Source organism: Galeopterus variegatus, unplaced genomic scaffold (assembly GCF_000696425.1).
Source record: "Galeopterus variegatus unplaced genomic scaffold, G_variegatus-3.0.2 Scaffold2939, whole genome shotgun sequence".
Classification (NCBI taxonomy): Eukaryota; Metazoa; Chordata; class Mammalia; order Dermoptera; family Cynocephalidae; genus Galeopterus; species Galeopterus variegatus.
In genome coordinates, this window is record NW_007729050.1 from 216,267 (window position 1) to 238,333 (window position 22,067).

The 22,067-nt window shown below is 36.0% G+C and overlaps 1 protein-coding gene across 1 annotated transcript in view; it reads left to right on the plus strand.

The window, feature by feature from the left end:
- Positions 1-22,067, plus strand: part of LOC103599387 (rab GTPase-activating protein 1-like) — a 121,512-nt gene that overhangs the window by 65,934 nt on the left and 33,511 nt on the right. Inside the window, exon 10 of the mRNA XM_008583493.1 lies at positions 12,209-12,350. Within this exon, the coding sequence (XP_008581715.1) occupies positions 12,209-12,350 (142 nt within the window). The remainder of the gene's footprint in view (positions 1-12,208; positions 12,351-22,067) is intronic.

A 22,067-nucleotide genomic window follows, 5' to 3' on the forward strand; every position in this document is an offset into this window, starting at 1 on the left:
CCCCCCGGCGGGAGCGCCGCCGCGCTTCCCAAGTGGCGCACTGTAGCAGTGCGCCACCGGGCCGGCCCTTATGTCTATTTTCATAAGAGATATTGGTCTGTAGTTTTCTTGTAGTATCTTTGTTGGGTTTTAATATTAGTTCAATGTTGTCCTCAAAAATGAGCTGGAAATTATTTTTTCTTCTATTTGCTGGAATAATTTATATATGATTTGTGTTATTTCTTCCTTAAATGTTGGATGGAATTTATTTGTGAACTTATCTGGTACTATAGTTTACTTGTGGGAAGGGTTTTAGTTATGAATTTGTGTATTTATTTCTTTATTTACTTTTAATCGGCATGTAATAAGTGCACATATTTATGGGGTACAATGTGATATTTGGATACATTTATACAATGTGTATTATCATATGAGGGTAATTAACATATCCTTCACCTCAAACATTTACCATTTCTTTGTGTTAGGAGCATTCAAAATCTTCTCTTTTAGCTACTTGAAAATGTACAATAAATTGTTGTTAACATCAGTCTCCCTACAGTGCTTTAGTACACCAGAAATTATTCCTCCTATCTAGTTGTAATTTCATATTTGTTGACCAACCTCTCTCTTTCTGTCTCTCCCCTCTACTCTTCCCAGCCTCTAGTAACCACTATTCTACTCTGCTTATATGAGATCAACTTATTTAGCTTCCCCTTTAAGTGACAACAGGTGATATTTATCTGTCTGTGCTTGGCTTATTTCGCTTAACCTAATGTCCTCCAGGCTCATCCATGTTGCTGCGAATGACAGGATTTTTTCTTTTTTTTTGTGGCCAAATAGTATTCCATTGTGTGTGTGTGTGTGTGTGTGTGTGTGTGTGTGTGTGTGTGTGTGTATATATATGTACAACACATTTTCTTTACCAAACCATTTGTTGATGGACACTTAGGTTGAATCCATATTTTGGCTATTGTGGATAGTGCTGCAATAAACATGGGTGTGCAGGTATCCCTTTGATACATCGATTTCCCTTCCTTTGGGTATATACTCAGCAGTGGGATTGCTGGATCATATGGTAATTTTATTTGTAGTTTTTTGAGAAACCACCATACAGTTTTCCATAGTGGCTTTACTAATTTACATCCCCACCAGCAGTGTTATAAGATTTCTCTTTTCTCCACATCCTTGCCAGCATTTGTTATTTTCTGGTTTTTGATAATAGCTATTCTAACTGGGCAGAAATGATAACTCTCATTGTGGTTTTGATGTGCATTTCCCTGATGGTTAGTGATGTTGATCATTTTTTCACATACTTCGCTGTTTGTGTGTCTTCTTTTGAGATATGTTTATTCAGAGTATTTGCCCATTTAAAATTCTATTATTTGTTTATTTGTTGTTAATTTGTTTGAGTTCCCTGTGTATTCTTGGTGTTAATCTCATGTTGGCTGAATAGTTTGCAGACATATCTTCCATTCTGAAGGTTGTCTCTTTACTCTGTTGATTGTTTGCTTTGTTGCACAGAAGGTTTTTAGTTTGATACAATCTCATTTGTCTGTTTTTGCTTTTTTGCATGTGCTTTTGAGGTCTTTTAAAATCTTTCCCCAGACTAATGTCCTGAATCATTTCCCCTATGTTTTCTTCTAGTAGTTTCATATTTTGGGGCCTTATCTTTAAGTCTTTAATCCATTTTTAGTTGATTTTTATATATGGTGAGAGATGGAGGTCTGGTTTTATTCTTCTGCATATGGATATGCAGTTCTCCCAGCACCATATATTGAAGAGACTGTCCTTTCTCCAAAGTTTTTGACACCTTTGTCAAAAATCAGTTGGTTGTAGAAACATGGATTTATTTCTGGGTTCTCTATTCTGTTCAATTGGTGCATGTGTCTGTTTTTGTGGCAATACTGTTCTATTTTGATTATATAGCTTTGCAGCATATTTTGAAGTCAGGTAGTGTGATGCCTTCAGCTTTGTTTTTTTTGCTCAGGATTGCTTTGGCTATTTGGGGTCTTTTGTGGTTTCATACAAATATTAGGATTGTTTTTTCTATTACTGTGAATAATGTCATTGGTATTTTGATAAGGATTGCATTGAATCTGTAGATCCGTTGGGGTAGTATTAGTTATGTCTTTTCTGTAGTAGATACTGAATTGTTCAACTTATTATTTTTATTTTTTCTTGAGTTAGCAGTGTGTATCTTTCAAGGAATTTTTCAATTTCATTTAGGTTATTTAATTTATTGTTCAAAGTGTTGTCTTATTTTCTTTTTAATGTCTTTAGGATCTGTAGAATCTGCTTTTATACCTCATATTGACAACTTATGTGTTTTATTTTTTCTCAGCCTAGGTAGAATTCTGTTAACTTTTGACCTTTTTTTACTTTTAAAGAAACAATTTGGGGTTTATTGATTTTGTTGGCTTTTTTTTTTTCTGTTTTCTCTTCTGTTTATTATTAATTTTTTTTGTTTTATATATATATATATTTCTGGTTGGGTTTAGCTTGTTTGTCTTTTTCAAGCTTTTTCATGTGGATTAGATTTTTTCTTTTTTTCTAATTCCCTTTAATTTTTTTAAGGTTACAACCTCACCTCTAATCACTGCATTATTACATTCTATATATCTTATATATTGTGTGCTCATTTTTATTGTATTTGAAATATTTTCTGATCTTTATTGTGATTTCTTTTGTGTCCTGTGAATTGTTTAGAAGCATATTGCTTAATTTCCCAACATTGGTAGATTTTCAAGCTATTGATTTTGGATTTTGTTTCATTTTGGTTAGAGAACATACTGTGTATAATTTGAAATTTTCAGAATTGTTTAGACGTATTTTATGACCCAGCATATGGTCTATCTGTATGAATTTTCCAATAGTACTTGTAAAGAATGTATATTCTGCAGTTGTCAAGTATCCTATAAATGTCAATTATGTGTCAATTATACAAATGTGTATAATGTTTTTCTGTGTTCTCTACTCAGTAGATCAATAATTTCTATGACTACTACTATAAGCAGTAGTAGGAATAGCCACTACTACTTTCAAAGAGTTACTATATGCTATACAGTGTTCTGTACACTTTATATAGATTAACTTATGTAATTATCAGTACAACTCTATTGAGGTGTAGGTGTCATTATTATCCCTATTTTTCAGATAAACACTTAGGCACAGGAAGGATATTGACCAGGAAGTGACCCTAAGCAGCTTGACTCCAAAATGTACTATATTAGTCCATTTCTGTTGCTTATCACAGAATACCTGGAACTAGGTAATTTATATAGAAATAGAATTTATTTCTTACAGTTTTGGAGGCTGGGAAGACCAAAGTTCAGGGAACACATCTGTTAACGATCTTGTTCTTGGTGGTGGCTCTACAGCAATGCAGGGTGTCACTTGGTGAGAGTGGCAGGAGCAAGGGAGAGACTAGGCTTCTCACTTGCTCTTCTTTTGAAGCTATCAGAACCATGCACGTTACACAGTCCTTACAATCTAATCACCTCTTTAAGGCCCCGCCTTTAATTAACATAATAGGATTCCACATCCTCTTAACAGTTACAGTTCGGATTAGCTATCAATGAGTGTGGGGGGACATGCAATCCACAACATGTACCCTTGTAAAATGTTTATGGGGAATGGAAAATTATGCTAGTCCTACACTAAAATTGGGATTTTTTTTTTCCCCCTGAAAAGTTTTCCTTAATGGTACTAGTCATACAAGTACGAGTGTTGTATTTCACTTCAATTTGCCTTTACTTGCATCATCTTTGACTGTTGACATCACTATTTAAATTAATCATCAGTTATATGAAGAGTCGTCAGAATTGAATGCTTGCTCTCGTTATAACTACCGTTATAATTATTTGTTCAGGAAGATTTTCAGAGCAGCACTAGTATGTGGAAGCCATTTTTCCTTCTTAGTTATTCCTATATGTGACTCACACATTGTACCACAGGTTAGACTCTCTGCTGCCCCTGAGTATTGGCTTTTTTTTTACGTTTTCTTGTGCAGAGGCAAATAGAAGTTGCTTGGAAACGTTGTATATATATGTGCAGCTTAGTGATGGGGACATGAAAAAGAAACTGAGACCAAATACATATAGCAAGGATTTATTGAGCCAATATGATGATTGCAACCAGGGAGACACCAGGCATCCCTGAAAATGTGTTTCAAAGAGGGCCAGCAGAGCTTAACATATTAATCATAAGAAATTGGAAGGGTCAAAGGAGAAAGAAAGACAGCCCCGCCTAATTTCTTCATCAGACTTTCTAGTGGTACTACATGACATATAGATTTGGGATTGTTATTAGGTTACATCGTACATGCAGGGATCTAGAGTAAGGGTAACAAGAAGTATTCTAGGTTATTTTATGACTTTTTTGGCACCATTATGTCTGCTTCTAAGTAAAATGGTCTTATGGTTACATTTTCCAGGACAGGTGGATATGATTACTGACTTTTCCCAGATCTTCCAAGGCACTATAATTTAGCTAATCTGGTCAGAGCAGATTCTTTTTATTATCAATGAGAATATCTGATTCTGTTATATAGTTTATATAGACATTTATGTTAATAAAAAAAAGAGGTTTTATATTATTTTATATTTTATATATTATTTTATAATTTATTCTTAATTTAGCTTTGTGTCAGAATCACTTGTGATCCTTTAAAAAAAATCCAGATTTCTGGATCCCACACTAAAATTCTGACTAGCAGGCAGTAGTGTTTCAAACAGAAAGCCCTGGGTCTAGCCAGTGTGGAGACGAGAGGCTTCAGAAGATATAAACAGGTATCAGTATGTTGTAGCCAGTGTGGAGACAAGAGGCTTCAGAAGATTTATAAACAGGTATCAGTGTGTTGTGCTTTGTCTTTCTTTGTTGTCTTTATTGAAGTACAGAAGTACTTCAAAAAGTTCATGGAAAGATTCTTAATATCTTTTAGTTGTATTTTTCCATGGACTTTTTGGAGTACCTTTGTATACCATGTTGAAAAAGAATTTAGAGTTTATTTGCATAAGTTTGATAATATTTGTATGTGACTTAGTCAACCCACATTTATTGAGTTCCTATCAATAAATATTTACATGTTGCTAAAGTGTGATGAATTCTAATATGAACCAGGTAATTATTTTACAAATACAGATGCATTTTTTAGCTGTCTAAAAATATGTGAATATTGGAAATGAAAAATGTTTTTTATTAAAAGGCTATTTGAAACAATTGCTAGGTACAATACTTAGTTTCTACATAAGATCAAAGTAGTGGAGATTCTGCTTGTGTAGGAAACTAGGTGCAGATGAAATATTTTACCATTATTCTAGCACTTTTACGCTACAACAGCAAAGTCGAGTAGTTGAGACTGAGACCATATGGCTTGCAAAGCCTAAAATATTTTGTCTTGCCCTTTATAGAAAAAATTTTTTGATTCCTGAGAAGGACAATTATATTGTTAGTAAATAAGAACAGTTTTATTCACAATCTGTATACATTTTCTTTCTTTGTTTTGCCTTAATACACTGGTCAGGACTTCCATATGATGTTGAATGTGAGTGATGACAATGACATTCTTGCTTTGGTCTCCTTCTCAGGAGGAAAGTATTCAGTCATTCACCATTAAATGTGATGTCAGTTGTAGGTTTTTCATAGATATCATTTACCAGGTTGAGGAAACTCCTTTGTGTTCCTAGTTTACTGAAAGCTTTTAACGTGAATGAATGAGGGATTTTCTCAAATGCCCTTTCTCCATCAGTTGATAGAATTATGTGGTCTTTCTTCTTTCTTCTGTTAATGGATTTCAGTGATCCATTTTTTCTGATAGTGAACCAGCTTTGCATTCGCCAGATAAACCCCACTGGTTGTGATGTGTTATTTAATACACACACATAAAATTTGTAGTTTGATTTATACATATATATTTAATTTTAAAGGTATTTGAATATATATTTGATTTGGAATTGATTTATATATATTTACATATTTATACATATAAATAGCTGAATTTGATTTGCTAATACATATATATAAGTGAGGGTCCTTCAAAAAGTTCATGGTAAGATTTGTATTATCTTTTAATTCTATTTTTCCACAAACTTTTCTAAGTACCCTCACACACACACACACACACACACACACACACATGTATAATTTGTAATGTTATTAGCAAATCAAATCTAGCTATTTATGTATATATATATATAAGAAGTTATTACAAAAAAGAAAACCACAGACCAATATCCCTGAGAAACATAGACAAAACTCCTTCCTCAACCAAATATTAGCAATATTTGATTTTAAAGCTGGACTTGATTTACTAATATTTTGTTGAGGATTTTTGTCTATGTTTATCAGGGATGTTGGTCTGTGGTTTTCTTTTCTTGAAATAACTTCTTTAGTTTTCATATCAAGGAAGTGTTGGCCTGGTACATGAGTTCGGAAATATCCTCTTTGTCTCCTAGAAGATTTTTAAATAGCATTAGTGTTATCCCAGACAAACAAAAGCTAATAGAATTTTTTCTTTTTTTTTTTTTCCTTTTTGTCTTTTTTCGTGTCCGGCAATGGATCGCAACCCTCAGTGTCGCGCCCGTACCGGACCGGGACCGGCACCTGGATCGCAACCCTCGGTGTTGCGCCCGCACCTCGCTCAACCAGTGAGCGGGAACCGGTCTGTATGTGGGATCCGAACCCTCGGTGGGAGCGCCGCCACGCTTCTCAAGCGGCGCACTGTAGCAGTGCGCCACCGGGCCGGCCCAGAATTTTTTCTTTATGTATTTGGTAGCATTTGTCATTGAAGCCATCTGGCCTGAAGTTTTCATTTTCATGAAGGATCTTAACTACAAATATAATTTTTAAATTAGATATAGGATTTTTTCAGCTTAATCTATTTCTTCTTGGATAAGTGCGGGTGTTTAGTGGTTCTTAAGGAATTGGTCCATTTAATCTAAGTTGTCCAATTAATATGCATAAGACTTTTGGCAGTATTTTTTTATTACTTTCCTGATGTCTTTGGGGTCTGAAGCAAGATCCACACTTTTGTTCCTGATATTGGTAATTTGAGTCTTCCTTTTTTTCTTTGTCAGTTTACCTGGAAGTTTATCAATTCAAAAAAATTTTTTTTTAAAAGAACTGCCTTTTGGTTTCATTGATTTAAAATTTTTTCTCCCCACAACTTTATTTCTGCTGTTATCTTAATTTCCATTTTTCTGTTTGCTTTGGGTTGTTTTGTACTTCTTTTCCTAGTTTCTTAAGGTGGAAGGTGACATTATTGATTTTTGGATGCTTCTTTTGTAATACAAGCATTTATACCTCTAAATTTCTCTATGTGCCCTGTTATATATGTATTCCACTAATTTAGACTTGGTGTATTATCATTTTTATTTAGTTCAAAATATTTCCTAATTCAATTTTTCCTCTTTGGCTTTTATTCATGAATTATTTAGAAGTGGGTTCTATTATTTTCCAGTATTTGGGGATTTTTCAGATATATTTCTGTTGCTTATTTCTAAGATGGTACTTCAAGAAGTTCATGGAAATGTTTTGTATTATTTATTTTTTTTATGATCAGGTACTCCACAGATGCCTCATTTCACTTATTTATTTATTTATTTTTATTGAATCATAATTATACATATTTTTGGGATTCATTGTTGACATATGTTGATCAAATCAACATTACTAGTATGGATATTGTTACAAATTGTACTTATTCTTTTTGTCCCTGGTCCAATCATTCCCTATCTCCCTCTCCCTCCCCTGTCGCACCAGTGATAGCCCTAGATTTCTTCTCTCCTTCTGAAAGAGTAATGGTTACTATGTTGATTTGTTGCCTAGATGATCTGTCCTATGCTGAAAGCCATGTTCAGCTCCCTGAATATTATCTGCTGATGCTTCTTCTGTCATTCTGGAATGAGCTTTGTGGAGAGAGACATCCTCTTCTTTTCTTTGATCTCTGCTGGTGACTTTCCTTGTGTCAATGCTCTTCAGTGGGTGGTGGACCATCTGCATGGTGATTGTGACATCTAGCCACCTTCACAGCAGCTGTGGTTACTGTGGTGGGCCACCCACATGGAAGTGATGATTTTGTCATGCTCCTTGGTGCTTGTGGTGTGCCTGGGTGTAGGGGGGAGCCAGTCCTCGGCTCCATGCCCTGGGTCACCAGGCTGGTCCCCAGGTGCTGATGGTGTGCATGGTAGTGGGCAGGCGGTCTGGTCCCTGGCTTGACACCCTGGGCCCTCTGGGCAGGCTTTGAGGCGCTGGTGATGTGCCTGGGCTGGAACTAATTTTTTGTCCTTTGCTTACTTCTAAAACTGGGAGACATCCTGTGGGGACCAGTACTTGAGCTCTGTGGTTTAACTAAATTGCTGTTTTGCTGCTGTTTCCCTAGGGAAGGCTTTTTGTGCAGCTCAGGGTTTAAAGGTTGACCTTACAGGTCCTTCTGGCTCTCCAGAGACTGGGTGTACTTGGGTTGTGTAGAAACTCTGATCTGGGCCTGAATCTTTTAATCAAACTGCACCCAATGCAATTCTGTATTCCCGACCAGTCTCCTTTGAGTAGTCCTGTCCTGATTGGGGGACAGATAGGCTGACCTTGCTGTGTCCCAGTGTTCTCCTAGTGGGCCCGTCTCCCTGGTGGGCCTGTCTTCCCAACTGTCTGTACTCCAAACACTTCCCATGGGACAGACCCTGCACTGGTCCTGTGTGATGACTCACCAGCCTCTGAATGGCTCCCCTTTTTCAGCTATTTTGGCTCATCTCTCCTGCGTGGGTCCACAGGAACCCTGTTAGTGGTCTTGCTATCCTGGGGGCCACCAAGGCCCTCTTCTCCCCTGTTGCCTCCAAGCACCTCCATCCAAAGGGCACAGCTGTGACTTCTGCTGGCTCCTGCTGTCTCCTGTTGTATGTGCTCAGCAGTCCCAGCCTTAAAGCAGCCATGCCTGAAACTCTCTGAGTAGTTTTTTCTTTCTCTCATTGTGGCTTCTCCGCCTTAATGAACTATGTAGGTCTCTCCTCCTCTTCCCCTGAGCTCCAGTAGCCCCAGCTTGGCTGTTGTTACATTTTTATAGTTGTAAATTGGTTGATTTGTGGGAGAGAGTGATGCTGGGTACTGTCTATTCTGCCATCTTGACCAGAACTCTCTTTGTATTATCTTTTAATTCTATTTTTCCATGAACTTTTAAAAATACCCATGTAGATTATTGTATTATGGTCACTGAATATATTTTTATGATTTCAATTTTTAAAACTTCCTCAAATTTTCTGTTGTAACCCAAGAAATGGATTATCTTGGTGAATGTTGTATGTGCGTTTAAAAGAATATGTATTTTGCTGTTATTGGGTGGAGTGGTGTTTAAATATCCGATCCTGTTGGTTGATGATGTTCAATTCTTCTATAACCTTGCCTAATTTTTGTATAATTTATCTATTGATTGCTGCAAGAGGAATGTTGATGTCTCTACTTGTAAATGTGGATTTGCCTCTTTCCTTTCACTTGTATCAGTTTTTGCTTCATATAATTGAGACCCTGTTGTTAAGCTTATACACTTACAGGATTCTTATGTGTTCTTGTTGAATTGATTATTTTACCATTGTGTAATGTCCTTCTTTATCCCTGGTGATTTTTTTTTTTCTTGCTTGGTAATCTACTTTGTCTTATATAAATATAGTCTCTTTGGCTTTTTTTTTGATTAGTGTTTCCATGGTATGTTTTTTCCCTTCACTTTACTTTAAACCTGCCTATATCATATTTAAAGTAGGTTTCTTTGGTAGACAGAATGTATAGAGTCTTGTTTTTAATACAATCTGACAATCTCTGTCTTTTACTTGGTATGTTTAGTCCATTCATATTTAATATGATTATTGATGCATTTCAATATAGGTCTACCATTTTATTATTATTCTCTGATTGTTTTGTTTTTCATTCCCTTTTCCCCTTTTCCTACTGTCTTTTGGATTAGTTGGATATTTTGTTAGTATGTCATTTGTATTATATTTCTGTATGTTTCCTTTAGTGGTTGTTGTATGGATTGAGGTCTCTGTTTCTTGAATATAGTAGAAATGCAATAAAAATTTGGTTGTTTTAAACTTAACCAGTTAATTTTTTGTGGCTATCTTTTTTATTTTTCTATTTTTTATGCAGTGGACAATTTTAACTCTCATTTGAAATGATTTAGAAGATGCACTTGAAATTTGACTATGGTTAGAATGAATTCTTGAAAACAGAATGCTTCAATAATTAAAATAGTTATAGTTTTATAACAAATGAATCACAATACAGGTAGATGTTAGAGATAATTATGTCTCTGTATATGCCTGTATTCTAATTTTGTGTCCTTTAGAGCCTAGTATGGTGCTATAAACATAATAGTAATAATAGTAATAAATTTGTTTCAGGAACTTTGGTGAATGTCAAAAGTATTATTATACATAAACTTTTTAACAATTTGGAGGAAGCATTACTTCCATTTTATTAATACAGATACTGTGACTTAGGAAAGTTAAGTAATTTGTTCAATATCACACATCTGATTAATAGTGAAATTTGAGTTCAAACCCAGGTCTATTTGACTCTAAAATCCATATGTTTTACCATTGGCCTAGTCATTCATTCCACATATATTTATTGAGTATCTACTTTGTGTACCATATAATTTCTGATTGCAATCAATACAGTCCTTGCCCTTACAGTGCTTACTGTCTTGTGGATGAGACAGATGCTAAACAAATAAATATAAAAATAAATGTGTAATTACATCGTGGTAAGTGCAGTGAGGAGGAGGGACAGGGTATGGTGAGAATCAAAAATATGGGAAACTTAGATATGGTGTGTGTGTGGTGGGGGGGGGTGACTGGAAAACCTCTTTACATAGAAGTAAAATTTGAGGTAAAGTTCCAAATAGCTGGGAATTAGCAAAGAGTAGGAGGAAAGCTGTATTGGCAGAGAGAAAAGGATATCCTAAGGCCTTGAATTGGGAAAGAGATTAGAGGGTTCAATGAGCTGAAACAAGAGTTTCCAGAGTGGCTGGAATGTAGTACTAAAATTCGGATGTGAGATGAGGCTGGAGAGAGAGGTAGGGGCCAGTTTATCTAGGGCTTTGTACGCCATGCCGAGGCAGTTGGATTATAGTTGCCTTAATTTTCCTTCCCGAAAGAAAATTGCCTGTTACACTTTCCTCTGTGTAACCGAGATGGAGAAAAGAGAAAGAAAGAATTCGCTCAAAATACAATCAATGAGGCCTGGAGGGACTGCCATGCATCAGGGGAGCAGCCCCCGATCCAAAATTAGCCTTTCTTTTTATTGACAAGACAAGGAAGTTTTACAGGAAAAATCAGTGGCTTCGATCATTAAAGTAGGACATAAGGACATGGGCAGTGTTAGAAAAGTTGTCCATGGGTAAGTATAGCTTAACAATGGAAACTAGTAACATCAGTAAATTAAAGCGACATTCCAAAGTACAATTAGTAAAGAGCTAAATTGGTCAAACTGGCTTATTATCTGAAGGATGACCTCTCCTTAAACAAAAGTTAAACTCTTATAAAGTCTAAATACAATTATCTCTAGTTTTCTCCAACAGACAGCTTGCCCCTAGCAAACATCTTTTCCACAACTTTCCCTTTAGCAATTCTTAAAATCTCTTAACAGAACCAGTATGACAACTACCTGTCATCTCTAAAATAATTAAAGTATACAGTCCCATACCTAACCAGTGATTAAGAGTTGATTAGATGGGCTTTGGCCACACTATCTATGGGTTGTAGCCGTCTGTCCGAGGGCTTTTGCCCCATACATGCATTTACCTAAAAACCTTATTCTAAAATCAAATGAGAATCACGGTTTCTAACCCACTACAATTGCCATTTAGAGTATAGGCAAATTTATAAGGTAAAGATTATCTACTTCCATGAATTAGTTGATGGGTGTGAGGTAGTCGATTCTGAGAATCTAGCATCACTTGCTTTTGTGTCTGTACAGAATTTGTGGTGTCTTGGGTTTTTCTTATAAAAAAGAAATTGAGTATCTCAAAATGGCTAGTAGGTTTTATTGTATTGGTTAAAATAATACTAGCATATCATATGAAGAAAAATGCACTTTAAAAGTTTTCTCAACCTCAGACATGCTGTAGATCAAACATGATCTTCTATTCTTCATTTCAATTCTTTTTAGTAAACCATTGAAATGCTATCTTTCAGTATTTCCTTCAAATTTCTAATATTTAAATTTTTTTTTATGTATTTCTCAGTCTGAGGGAAAAGGCCATACCAGTACTGGAGATACAATATATGAGGTCGTGAGTCTACAGCGAGAATCTGACAAGGAGGAACCAGTCACTCCTACTAGTGGAGGGGGTCCAGTGTCACCCCAGGAGGATGAAGCAGAAGAGGGTAAGAAGTTGAACTTACTCAGTTCCCTCTACTTATATAGTAGCTTTACTTATAATCTTCAAAGGTTTGTGTGTGTGTTTGCACACACAGGAGGGGAGAGGAGTGGTCATTATACCTTGTCTCTGCCACTCATAGGCTTGATTCCGCTAGATGCAGAAGAGAATTTGGTTCATCTGGTTGCTTGGTTGCGTAGTCCCCAGTGCCACATGTGCAGCTATTTTGCAACTACTTAAATTTGACAGCATCATTTTGCTGTTTTTGCTTTGTATTTCAAGTATTTTTGAAGTGTTTAATGAGAAGTTTCAAATTCTCTCAAGGGTTTTTAGAATTTTAGTGATATGTCATGTCCTACTTTTCATTTCACATTATTCAGTTTTGACTTGTTTTTTGTTGTTACTGTATACCTCACCACTTACTCGTTTGGAATAGCATGATGTCTACTCTTTACTACATACATGATGCTGAGGGATCCTAACGAACCTCACAAAAATCACATCATTTGGCTCTGTGCTCAGTACTCTTTTTATAGAAATTAGAGCTAAATGACAGATCTTTACTTTAAGCCCTTATATTGTCTGCTTCTAGGGTAAGGCTTATTAAAAGTAAGTTTCTGAATTTATGTTATATTTGAAAAAAATTCTTAGAATTCTCAATCTTTCACTATATGAAACCATTCCTTTCTTTGATTGCCATAATAAGAATAGTTTTAGCTAATATTTATTGAATGCTTACTGTATGCTGGGCATCAATCTAATTGTTTCAAATGTGTCAACTTATTTAATTCTTATAGTCCTATAAGTACTTCTCTTAACTTGGTTTTAGGGATGATAAACTCAGGCACAAAGAGCATTAGTTACTTCCTTTAGGTCACTCAGCTAGAAGCGACAAAGCTGAGATCTGAGCCTAGGCTGTCTGATTCTAACATTTGCACTTATAACTACGACATTATTCTGCCAAGTTAGCCAAGACACTAAAAATACATAAGCAACTCACTTTTTAAAAACTAAGCTAAAATTCACATAACATAAAATTAACTGTTTAAAAGCATACAATTCAGTGGCATTTAGTACGTTCACAGTGTTGGGCAACCATCACCTCTATCTTGTTTCAAAACATTTTCATCACGCAAGAGGAAACACCATACCTGCTAAACAGTTGTTCCATGTTCCCTCCTTTCCCTGGTTCCTGGCAATCACTTTCTGTCTTTCTCTGTTTACCTGTTCTGGATAATTCGTATAAGTGGAATCATCCCAATATGTGAACTTTTGCATCTGGCTTCTTTTTGAAGTTTTTGAGGTTTATCAACATTAGTACATGTTGTTAAAATGTATCAGCATTTTATTCTTTTGTAAGGGTAAGTAGTATGCGATTGTATGGATATACCACATTTTCTGTATCCATTCATCTGTTGACAGACACTTAGGTTGACTCCATGTCTTGTCTATTGTGAATACTGCTGCAGTGAACATGGGACTGCAGATATCTCTTTGACCTACTGATTTCATTTCCTTTGGATACATTCACAGTACTGGGATTGTTGGATCATGTGATAGTTCTGTTTTTTGAGGAACCTCCATCCGTTTTCCATAATGGCTGTACTAATTTACATTCCTACCAGTACCGTGCAAGGGTCCCCTTTTCTCCACTTCCTTGCCAACACTTGTTATTTTTTGTCTTTTCGATAATAGCCATTCTAACTGGGGTGAGGTGATACCTCACTGTAGTTTTAATTTATATTTCCCTGATAATTAGTGATGGCACTTTTCCATATACTTATTGCCCATTTGTATGACCTCTTTTGAGAAATGTCTATTCAGGTTCTTTGCTCATTTTTTAAATTGGGTTATTTGGTGGGGTTTTTTTTTTTTTTTTTTTTTTTTGCTATTGGGTTGCGTATGTTCCTTTTTTAAAAAAAGTGATTTATTTTTTAATTGAAACAATTGATTATACACATTTATGGGGTATAGAGTTGTCTATCAGTATTTGTGTACAGTATGTGATGATCAAATCAGTACTGTTAGTATGTTCATCATTACAAATTGTCATCATTCTTTGTGTCCATTACCCAGTTTCTCCTTTCCCACTTCTGGTAACCACAGATCTGTTCTCTCCTTCTGTAAGGTCAACGTGTTATTATGGTTGTTCTTCCTTACTTCCCTTCTGTCCCTTCCTCCCTTCCTCTCTTGCTTTCTTTCTTTCCACTTATGAGTAAGGACATGTGGTATTTCTCTTTCTGTGCCAGGCTTATTTCACTTAACATAATTTTCTTCAGGCTCACCTGTGTTGCTGAGAATGGCAGAATTTCATTCTTTTTTATGGCTTAGTAGTATTCCATTGTGTACATATACCACATTTTCCTTATTCAGTCATCAATTAATAGACATTTAGGTATTAGTTCTTTAAATGTTTGGTAGAATTCAGCAGTGAAACCATCAGGTCGTGTGCTTTTCTTTGTTGGGAGACTTTTTGTTATTGATTCAACCTGCTTACTCGTTATTTGGCTGTGTAGATTTTCTTGTTTCTTCATAATTCAATCTTGGTTTTATGTGTCAAGGAATTTATTCATTTCTTCTGGGTTATTCTTGGTGTATAATTATTCATAGTAGTCTCTCATCATCCTTTATATTTCCTTTGTATTAGTTGTAATGTCTGCTTTTTCATTTCTGATTTTACTTGTGTCTTTTTTTTTTTACTTAGTCTGGCTAAAGGTTTGTTGATTTTGTCTTTTTAAACAAAACAAGTCTAGTTTTGTTTATCTTTTTATTGTTTTTCTAGTATATATTTTATTTATTTCTTCTCTGATCATTATTATTTATTTCTACTAACTTTGGGCTTAGTTTGTTCTCGTTTTTCTAGTTTATTGAGGTGGCAGTGTTAGGCTGTTTTTTTGAGATCTTTCTTGATTTATGATGTACGCATTTTTTTCCTATAAACTTCCCTCTTAAAACTGCTTTTGTTGTATTTCATAAACTTCAGTATGTTGTTTCCATTTTTATTTGACTACAGAAATTTTTAAATTTTCCTTTTAATTTCTTCATTAGCCCATTGGTTATTCAGAAACATGTTGTTTAACTTTTATTTCCTTATGAGTTTAATCATCATAGTAAAGCTATAAGTGATTTATACACCACTATTACAGTATTAAAGTATTCTGAATTTGAATACATACTTATTTTTATCAGTAACTTTTATCATTTTTTAAGAGTTTTTTAAATAGACTTAATTTTTTTTTTTCCTTTTTGTCTTTTTTCGTGTCCAGCAACGGATCGCAACCCTCAGTGTCGCGCCCGTACCGGACCGGGACTGGCAACGGGATCGCAACCCTAGAAGTTTTAGGTTCACAGCAAAATCAGGAGGATGGTACAGAGATTTTCATATACTTCCTCCACTCCCCCCACCATGCCTCCAACTATCAATATCCCCCACCAGAGTGGTATGTTTGTTAAAATCCATGAACCTACATTGACTATCAGTAAATTTTATATTTTTAGATTTTTTTGTGTTACTAATTAGCACCCTTTTCTTTCAGGTTGAAGAACACCTGTTAGCACTTCTTTTAAGACAGGCCTGGTGACCTGATATTCTTTGATTTTCTCTACCAGTTTTATATTTTTCCTCGTAGACTGTGTACATACCTTGTTGGATTTTTTTCCTAAGTACTTTGTTCTTTTTGTTGTTAATATAAATTGTATTGTGTTTTTAATTTAAAATTCCAATTACTCATTTCTAGTCTATAAAAAAGTAGTTGACTTTTTGTATATTGACCTTTCATACTGCAACCTTACTAAATAGTTCCAGGAGGTGGTGATGGTGGTGGTTTTGTCAATTTTGGGGGGATTTTCTACATACACAATCGTGTCACCTGTGAATGAAGACAGTTTTATTTCTTCCTTCCTGATCTGCATACCTTTTATTTTATTTTCTAAGTGTCATTGAATTTGCTAGGTGTTTAATAGGAGTGTTTAATATCAGTGTTTAGTAGGAGTGATAAGAGAGAACATTCATGCTTTCTTTCAGATCTTAGGGGTAGGGGCAGGAAAGTACTTAGTTTCTCACCATTAAGTATGGTATTAGTTGTAAGTTTTTTGTAGGTGTTCTTTATTAAGGTGAGGAAGTTCTCTATTTTTAGTTTGCTTACAGTTTTTATCATGAATGAGTATTGGATGTTGTCAAATGCTGTTAATGATGTGATTATATAGTTTTTCTTCTTTAGCTGTTGAGGTGATGGATTACATTAATAAATTTTTAAATATTCCTTTGTGTTTGTCTAATCAGCACTTGCTGCTTCCTCATGCCATCCCATTATGCTTCATCTGTTCCCTAAGCAAAAGTCTTGGATCACTCTTGAGTACGTATCTTCCCTGCTCCAGCATATGAACCACCAATTGCAATCCTTTTTTTTTTTTTTTGTCTTTTGTCTTTTTCCGTGTCCGGCAATGGATCGCAACCCTCAGTGTCGCCCCCGCACCGGACCGGGGACCGGCAACGGGACTGCAACCCTCGGTGCCACTCCCGCGCCTCGCTCAGCCAGTGAGCGGGAACCGGTCTGCATGTGGGATCCGAACCCTCGGGCGGGAGCGCCGCCGCGCTTCCCAAGCGGCGCACTCATCCAATGCGCCACTGGGCCGGCCCCGCAATCCTTGTTTCCACTCTCTCACTATTCAGAGCAAGACATCTGACTGATTTTTGTCTGAAAATTCTGATGTGGATGTTTTGCTACAGAACTATTAAAAATAAGCTTTATGAAGGTATAATTTATATACAATAGAATTAGGCTGTTTTGAGTGTATAGTTTATTGAGTTTTGAAAAATGGATACATCTGTATAACCACCAGCTGAGTAATGATATAAAATATCTCCATCACCTAAACTGCCTTTATGCCGCTTTATAGTACATTTTTTCCCCTCCCCTGTGGTCCTTGGCAATCACTGATCTGTTTCTGTCACTGTAGTTTTGCATTTTCTACAATTTCTTGTAAATGGAATCATTATGTACATAGTATTTTTGTATCTGGCTTCTTCACATAGCATAATACTTTTGAGATTTATCTACATTGTGTCAGTAGTTGGTTCCTTTTTATTGCTGAGTGGTAATCTATTGTATAGATATGCTACAATTTGTTTAGCCACCAGTTAATTGGCCTTTGGATTGTTTCCAGCTATTGACTATTATGGATAATGCTGCTATGAATATTTGGTTATAATGCCTCAGTGAATATATGCTTTCATTTCACTTGGGCAGGTACCTAGGATTGGACTGGCTGAGTCTTATGTTAAGTATGTGTTTATGTAAAACTACAGCTGCTTTTCAAAGTAGCTTTGCCATTTTCCATCCATACCAGCATCATATGAGTCTGTTGCTCCACATCCTTATCAACATTTGGCTTTGCCAGTTTAGCTATTTTAGTGGGTGTGTTGGGGTGGTATCTTGTAGTATTAATTCACATTTCCCTAATGATTAATGTTGTTTTGCATCTTTTCATGTGATTATCTGCCATTTGTATATCTTCTTGGTCAAGTGTCTGTTCAAATATGTTGCTCAGTTTTAAATTGGGTTATTTGTCTTATTGATTTATAAGAGTTTTTATGTATCATGGGTAAAAGTCTTTTATCAGATGTGTTTTGCAAATATTTTCTCCCATTCTCCATTGTGCTTTTTCATTTTCTAAACAAAGTCTTTTATTTTTTTATTTATTTATTTTTTTTCTTTTTGTCTTTTTTCATGACCGGCAACGGATCGCAACCCTCAGTGTCGCGCCCGTACCGGACCGGGACCGGCAACGGGATCGCAACCCTCGGTGTTGTGCCCGCACCTCGCTCAGCCAGTGAGCTGCCGGTCTGTATATGGGATCCGAACCCTCGGCGGGAGCGCTGCCGCACTCCCAAGCGGTGCACTGTAGCAGTGCGCCACCGGGCCGGCCCTAAACAAAGTCTTTCAGAGGAAAAGTTTAATTTTTATGAAGTCTTGTCATTTCCCCCCCTCATTATTTGTACTTTTAGGGTTCTAATAAATCTAATAAGTCTAACTCACTGTCACAAAGATTTTAAAATTTCGTTCCTCTAGAAGTTGTATAGTTAAGTTTTACATTTAGGTCTGTGATCTATTTTAATTTTTAGATATGGTTGGAGATAGAGGTCACAGTTCCTGTTCCTTGGCTTACACAACAACAACAAAATATTAATTATCTCTTATGGTTTCCATGGGTTAGGAATTAAGGAGTGGCTTCTCTGGGCAATTCTGGCTAAGAGTTTCTCATGAGCAGTCTTATTGGGCAGGTAGCCATCTAAAAACTTGACTGGGTAGGGCTGAAAGCTTGGAGCTGCTCCAAGGAGCTTGCTTATATAGCTGCCAAAATGATGCTGATTGTTGGCAGGAAACATTGTTCCTTTCCACAGAGGCTTCCACACAGTGGTTGCTTGGATGTCTTTGTGATATAAGGCCTAGTTTCTGCCAGAGAGAGCAATCTAAGAGACCGTGGTGGAAGCCGTGGTGGCTTACATTTCGTAGCTGTGAAGTCAACAACATCACCTCCACAGTATTCTGTTGATCATAGAGTTCACCTTTACTTCCATTGTGTGATTTCACTATATTCTATGTAGGCTCTGAGAACACTGTTGGGATCATCTCCATCCCAGCTGACGTGAATGGGAAAAGAGCAGAGATTACATGAAGAAATTTTGGGTCAGACGTAGTAGCAGTGCACATTCTTTCCTGTGAAACAGGAACCACAGGGGTGGTTGGGGAATATAATCGAGCTACGTGTTCAGGAAGGAGAATATATAGGTGGGACAAGCTAGTATCAGAAAGTTATTTGAACACAAGATTTCAGATAATTTCATACAAAAATGCCATTTCCTTTAGAAATGAAAAATATATGGAACTAGAATTGGGGGAGAGAACAAAACTAATAAAATGACAGGTGCTTTTCAATAAGAATGTATTATCCAATTTATTATCACATAATTCTGCTTTTGCCCTAATTTAGTAAAAATGTTCTTCACTTCTATGCTACTAACTTTAAAGAAGGATAACTAACATAGATTAAGTGTCTTTTGTGGCATAAAATATATTATATATTTAATTGACCTTATTTCATGTTTTACTCATACAAGTATTAGCCCTGGGAAATAACTCTTGATCCTTATATTACATATGAGGAAATAGACTAAAAAACTTTAAGTAAATAATTCGAGGTCATAGGACTAATAAGGGTAACATATAGAATTCATACCTTTATCAGTCTTATCCTAAAGCCTATGATTTTTCATGCCACACGAAATGAAGATATTCTCCTTTAAACCACTGAATGGATATAACTCCACTCTTAATTGTTTAAAAGGTAGTATTTTTAATATTCCCTTGTATCACAGGAGTCCCTAATCTGAGAGTTCACTCGGGTCGTGTTTGCCTATTCCAAAGAACTCACCTGGTACTTCAGTAGGTAGAGACATCAGTTTATTAGACTTATGGAGGTCGCCGACAGTGGCCAGCTAGCTAGATATCCACACCACCACAGGGTGCACACAACAGTTATATAGTGGACACATCAAAGTAAGGGTGTAAATCATTTGCAAGCTTATAGGTAGACCCTCACCCAGCTCACATAACTCAGAACATGCAGGAGATCTGGCTGAATAGATAAGTTAACCTACTCACTACTCTGCTGGTGCCGGAGTGCTTTAGCACCAGCATGCTAATTCATTTATTTAGGGTCCCTGCTTTCCCCAGTCTTCCAGTTATCTTAAAGGGGATGTGCCTTTCCTTGGGTAACTATCTTGGCCAGGGGTAGATGCAGGGAAGGGAGGGGGGGTATAGGGCTATGTCCAGCATTTATCCTATATCCCTTTACAGAAAAGATATTCTAGATCTTAATATATTCTAGATAATATCCATATTCTAGACATTCTGGATCTGTCTAAAATTGCAGACTTTTGATTGAAAGGATATAGTGCAATATAATGTGAAAACGTAAAATGAAACCGTCTTCCAAACAGTGTTGTTTAGGGAGCTTTCATCATATTTGGAAGCATTTTTAGAGTGATTTTAAGCATGTAAATAAACTAGTGCATTAACAAAGAACTTTAGATATAGAATATTATGTCAGCTGGAAGCCATACATATTTCTCTAAAGGACCAGTTGTAGAAAAATCTACTGGAAATCAAAATATTTTCTTCAAAAGGAGTCTTTTAGACAACAAACACACCTTTAATTTCTCATGCATTTTGAATGATAAATTACTCCATGCCATTCAAGGCTTGGAAAGGTATTTTATCATCTAGTGATGATTACTTTAGGGGTGATAAGATTTGAAAGTTGTGCAGATGTGCTCTTTAGTGGAAGAGCCATTTACTTATGAAAAGCAACATTACTAGAAAACTGATACATTTAGAAGTAAATGGCAAACCAGATAACCTCACATTTTGGCCTGTTATTACTCAGCAAAGTATCCAGAAGCATCAACTGCCAGGATCTCAAAAAAATGTAGGTAAAGCATTGGAAAAGTTCATCATTTTTTTAGTCTTAGCAGAGAGCTAAATTGGGTTCAAGGTTCATTCTTGACATAAATTTTGACAGAGTTGTTTTGACACAGTTGCATTGAAATGGCTATCTCAAAATGTAAGAAATGAGGGGCAGAACGGATAGATGTGAGAATATTCTGGAGGTAAAAATCAACAAGGCTTATAAATGAATTGGATGTCATGAGTGGCAGAAGAGAGGAAGAGAAAGAATCAAAGGTTATACCAGAGTTTCTAGCTTAGGTGATTGAATAATATTGGTAGAGGAAACACGAAAGCAGGAACAGTGGATTTGGGGGTGGGGGTAAGATTCATTCACTTTTAGGCCTTAATGAATTTGAGTTTGCTGTGGAACATTAAAGTAGAACTGGTTTTCGGTTATTAGAAATAGTCTTAAACTGTGAAGGAAGTTTGATAGCTAGAGATAAACGTTTTAGAGTCATTATCATGAGATAGTGAGAATGGCTGAAATTACCTTGGGGGAAAATGTGGGAAAGGTGGGTTAAAAGTAGATGTTAGGAGATTATTATCGTTTGGGAGGTAGGGCCAGGAAGAGGAAGGAAATGCTCTGCAGAAGAATGATCAGAACAATATAGGGAGACCCAAAATGGTGTGGTAATAGACTGAGGAGGTGACATCCTCAAGGAGGGAGTAATCTGCAGTGTTATGGGACAGGGATTTTCAATAAAGTAAAGACCAAACACTGTTCATTGGATTTGGTTAATTTGGAGGTCAAAGAAGCCTCATTGTAGTGGATTCAGGATTGACTTGAGATGAGAAAGGGAAGAATGGTGTTCAAATTATATTTTCAAGGAATTTGATGAGAATAAAAGGAAAGGGATTGGACTAAAAATACTGGATTATTTCTGGCCAAGAGAGGGCATTTTTAGGGTGAAAGAGATTTGCACTTTCTTGTAGTTGGAGAGGGAGAGCTAAAAATAGAGAGGAGTTCACCCACCCAACCTTAACCATAGTTTTCTGACATGCTTCTGTGTGTTTGCAAGTGCTATTTACTGTGCTTAGAAGTTTTCTTCCACTTAAGTCCACCTGAGTAAGCTTTTCAACAAAGGCATATTAACAGTCAAGGGAAAATATTAATTTCAGCGTAGTGGCAGTTTCTATACTTAGAAATGTTTCAAAATATTTTCTATGACATTTTTTAGTAGGTTATTCAGCCAAATTACATTTAAAATGCATTT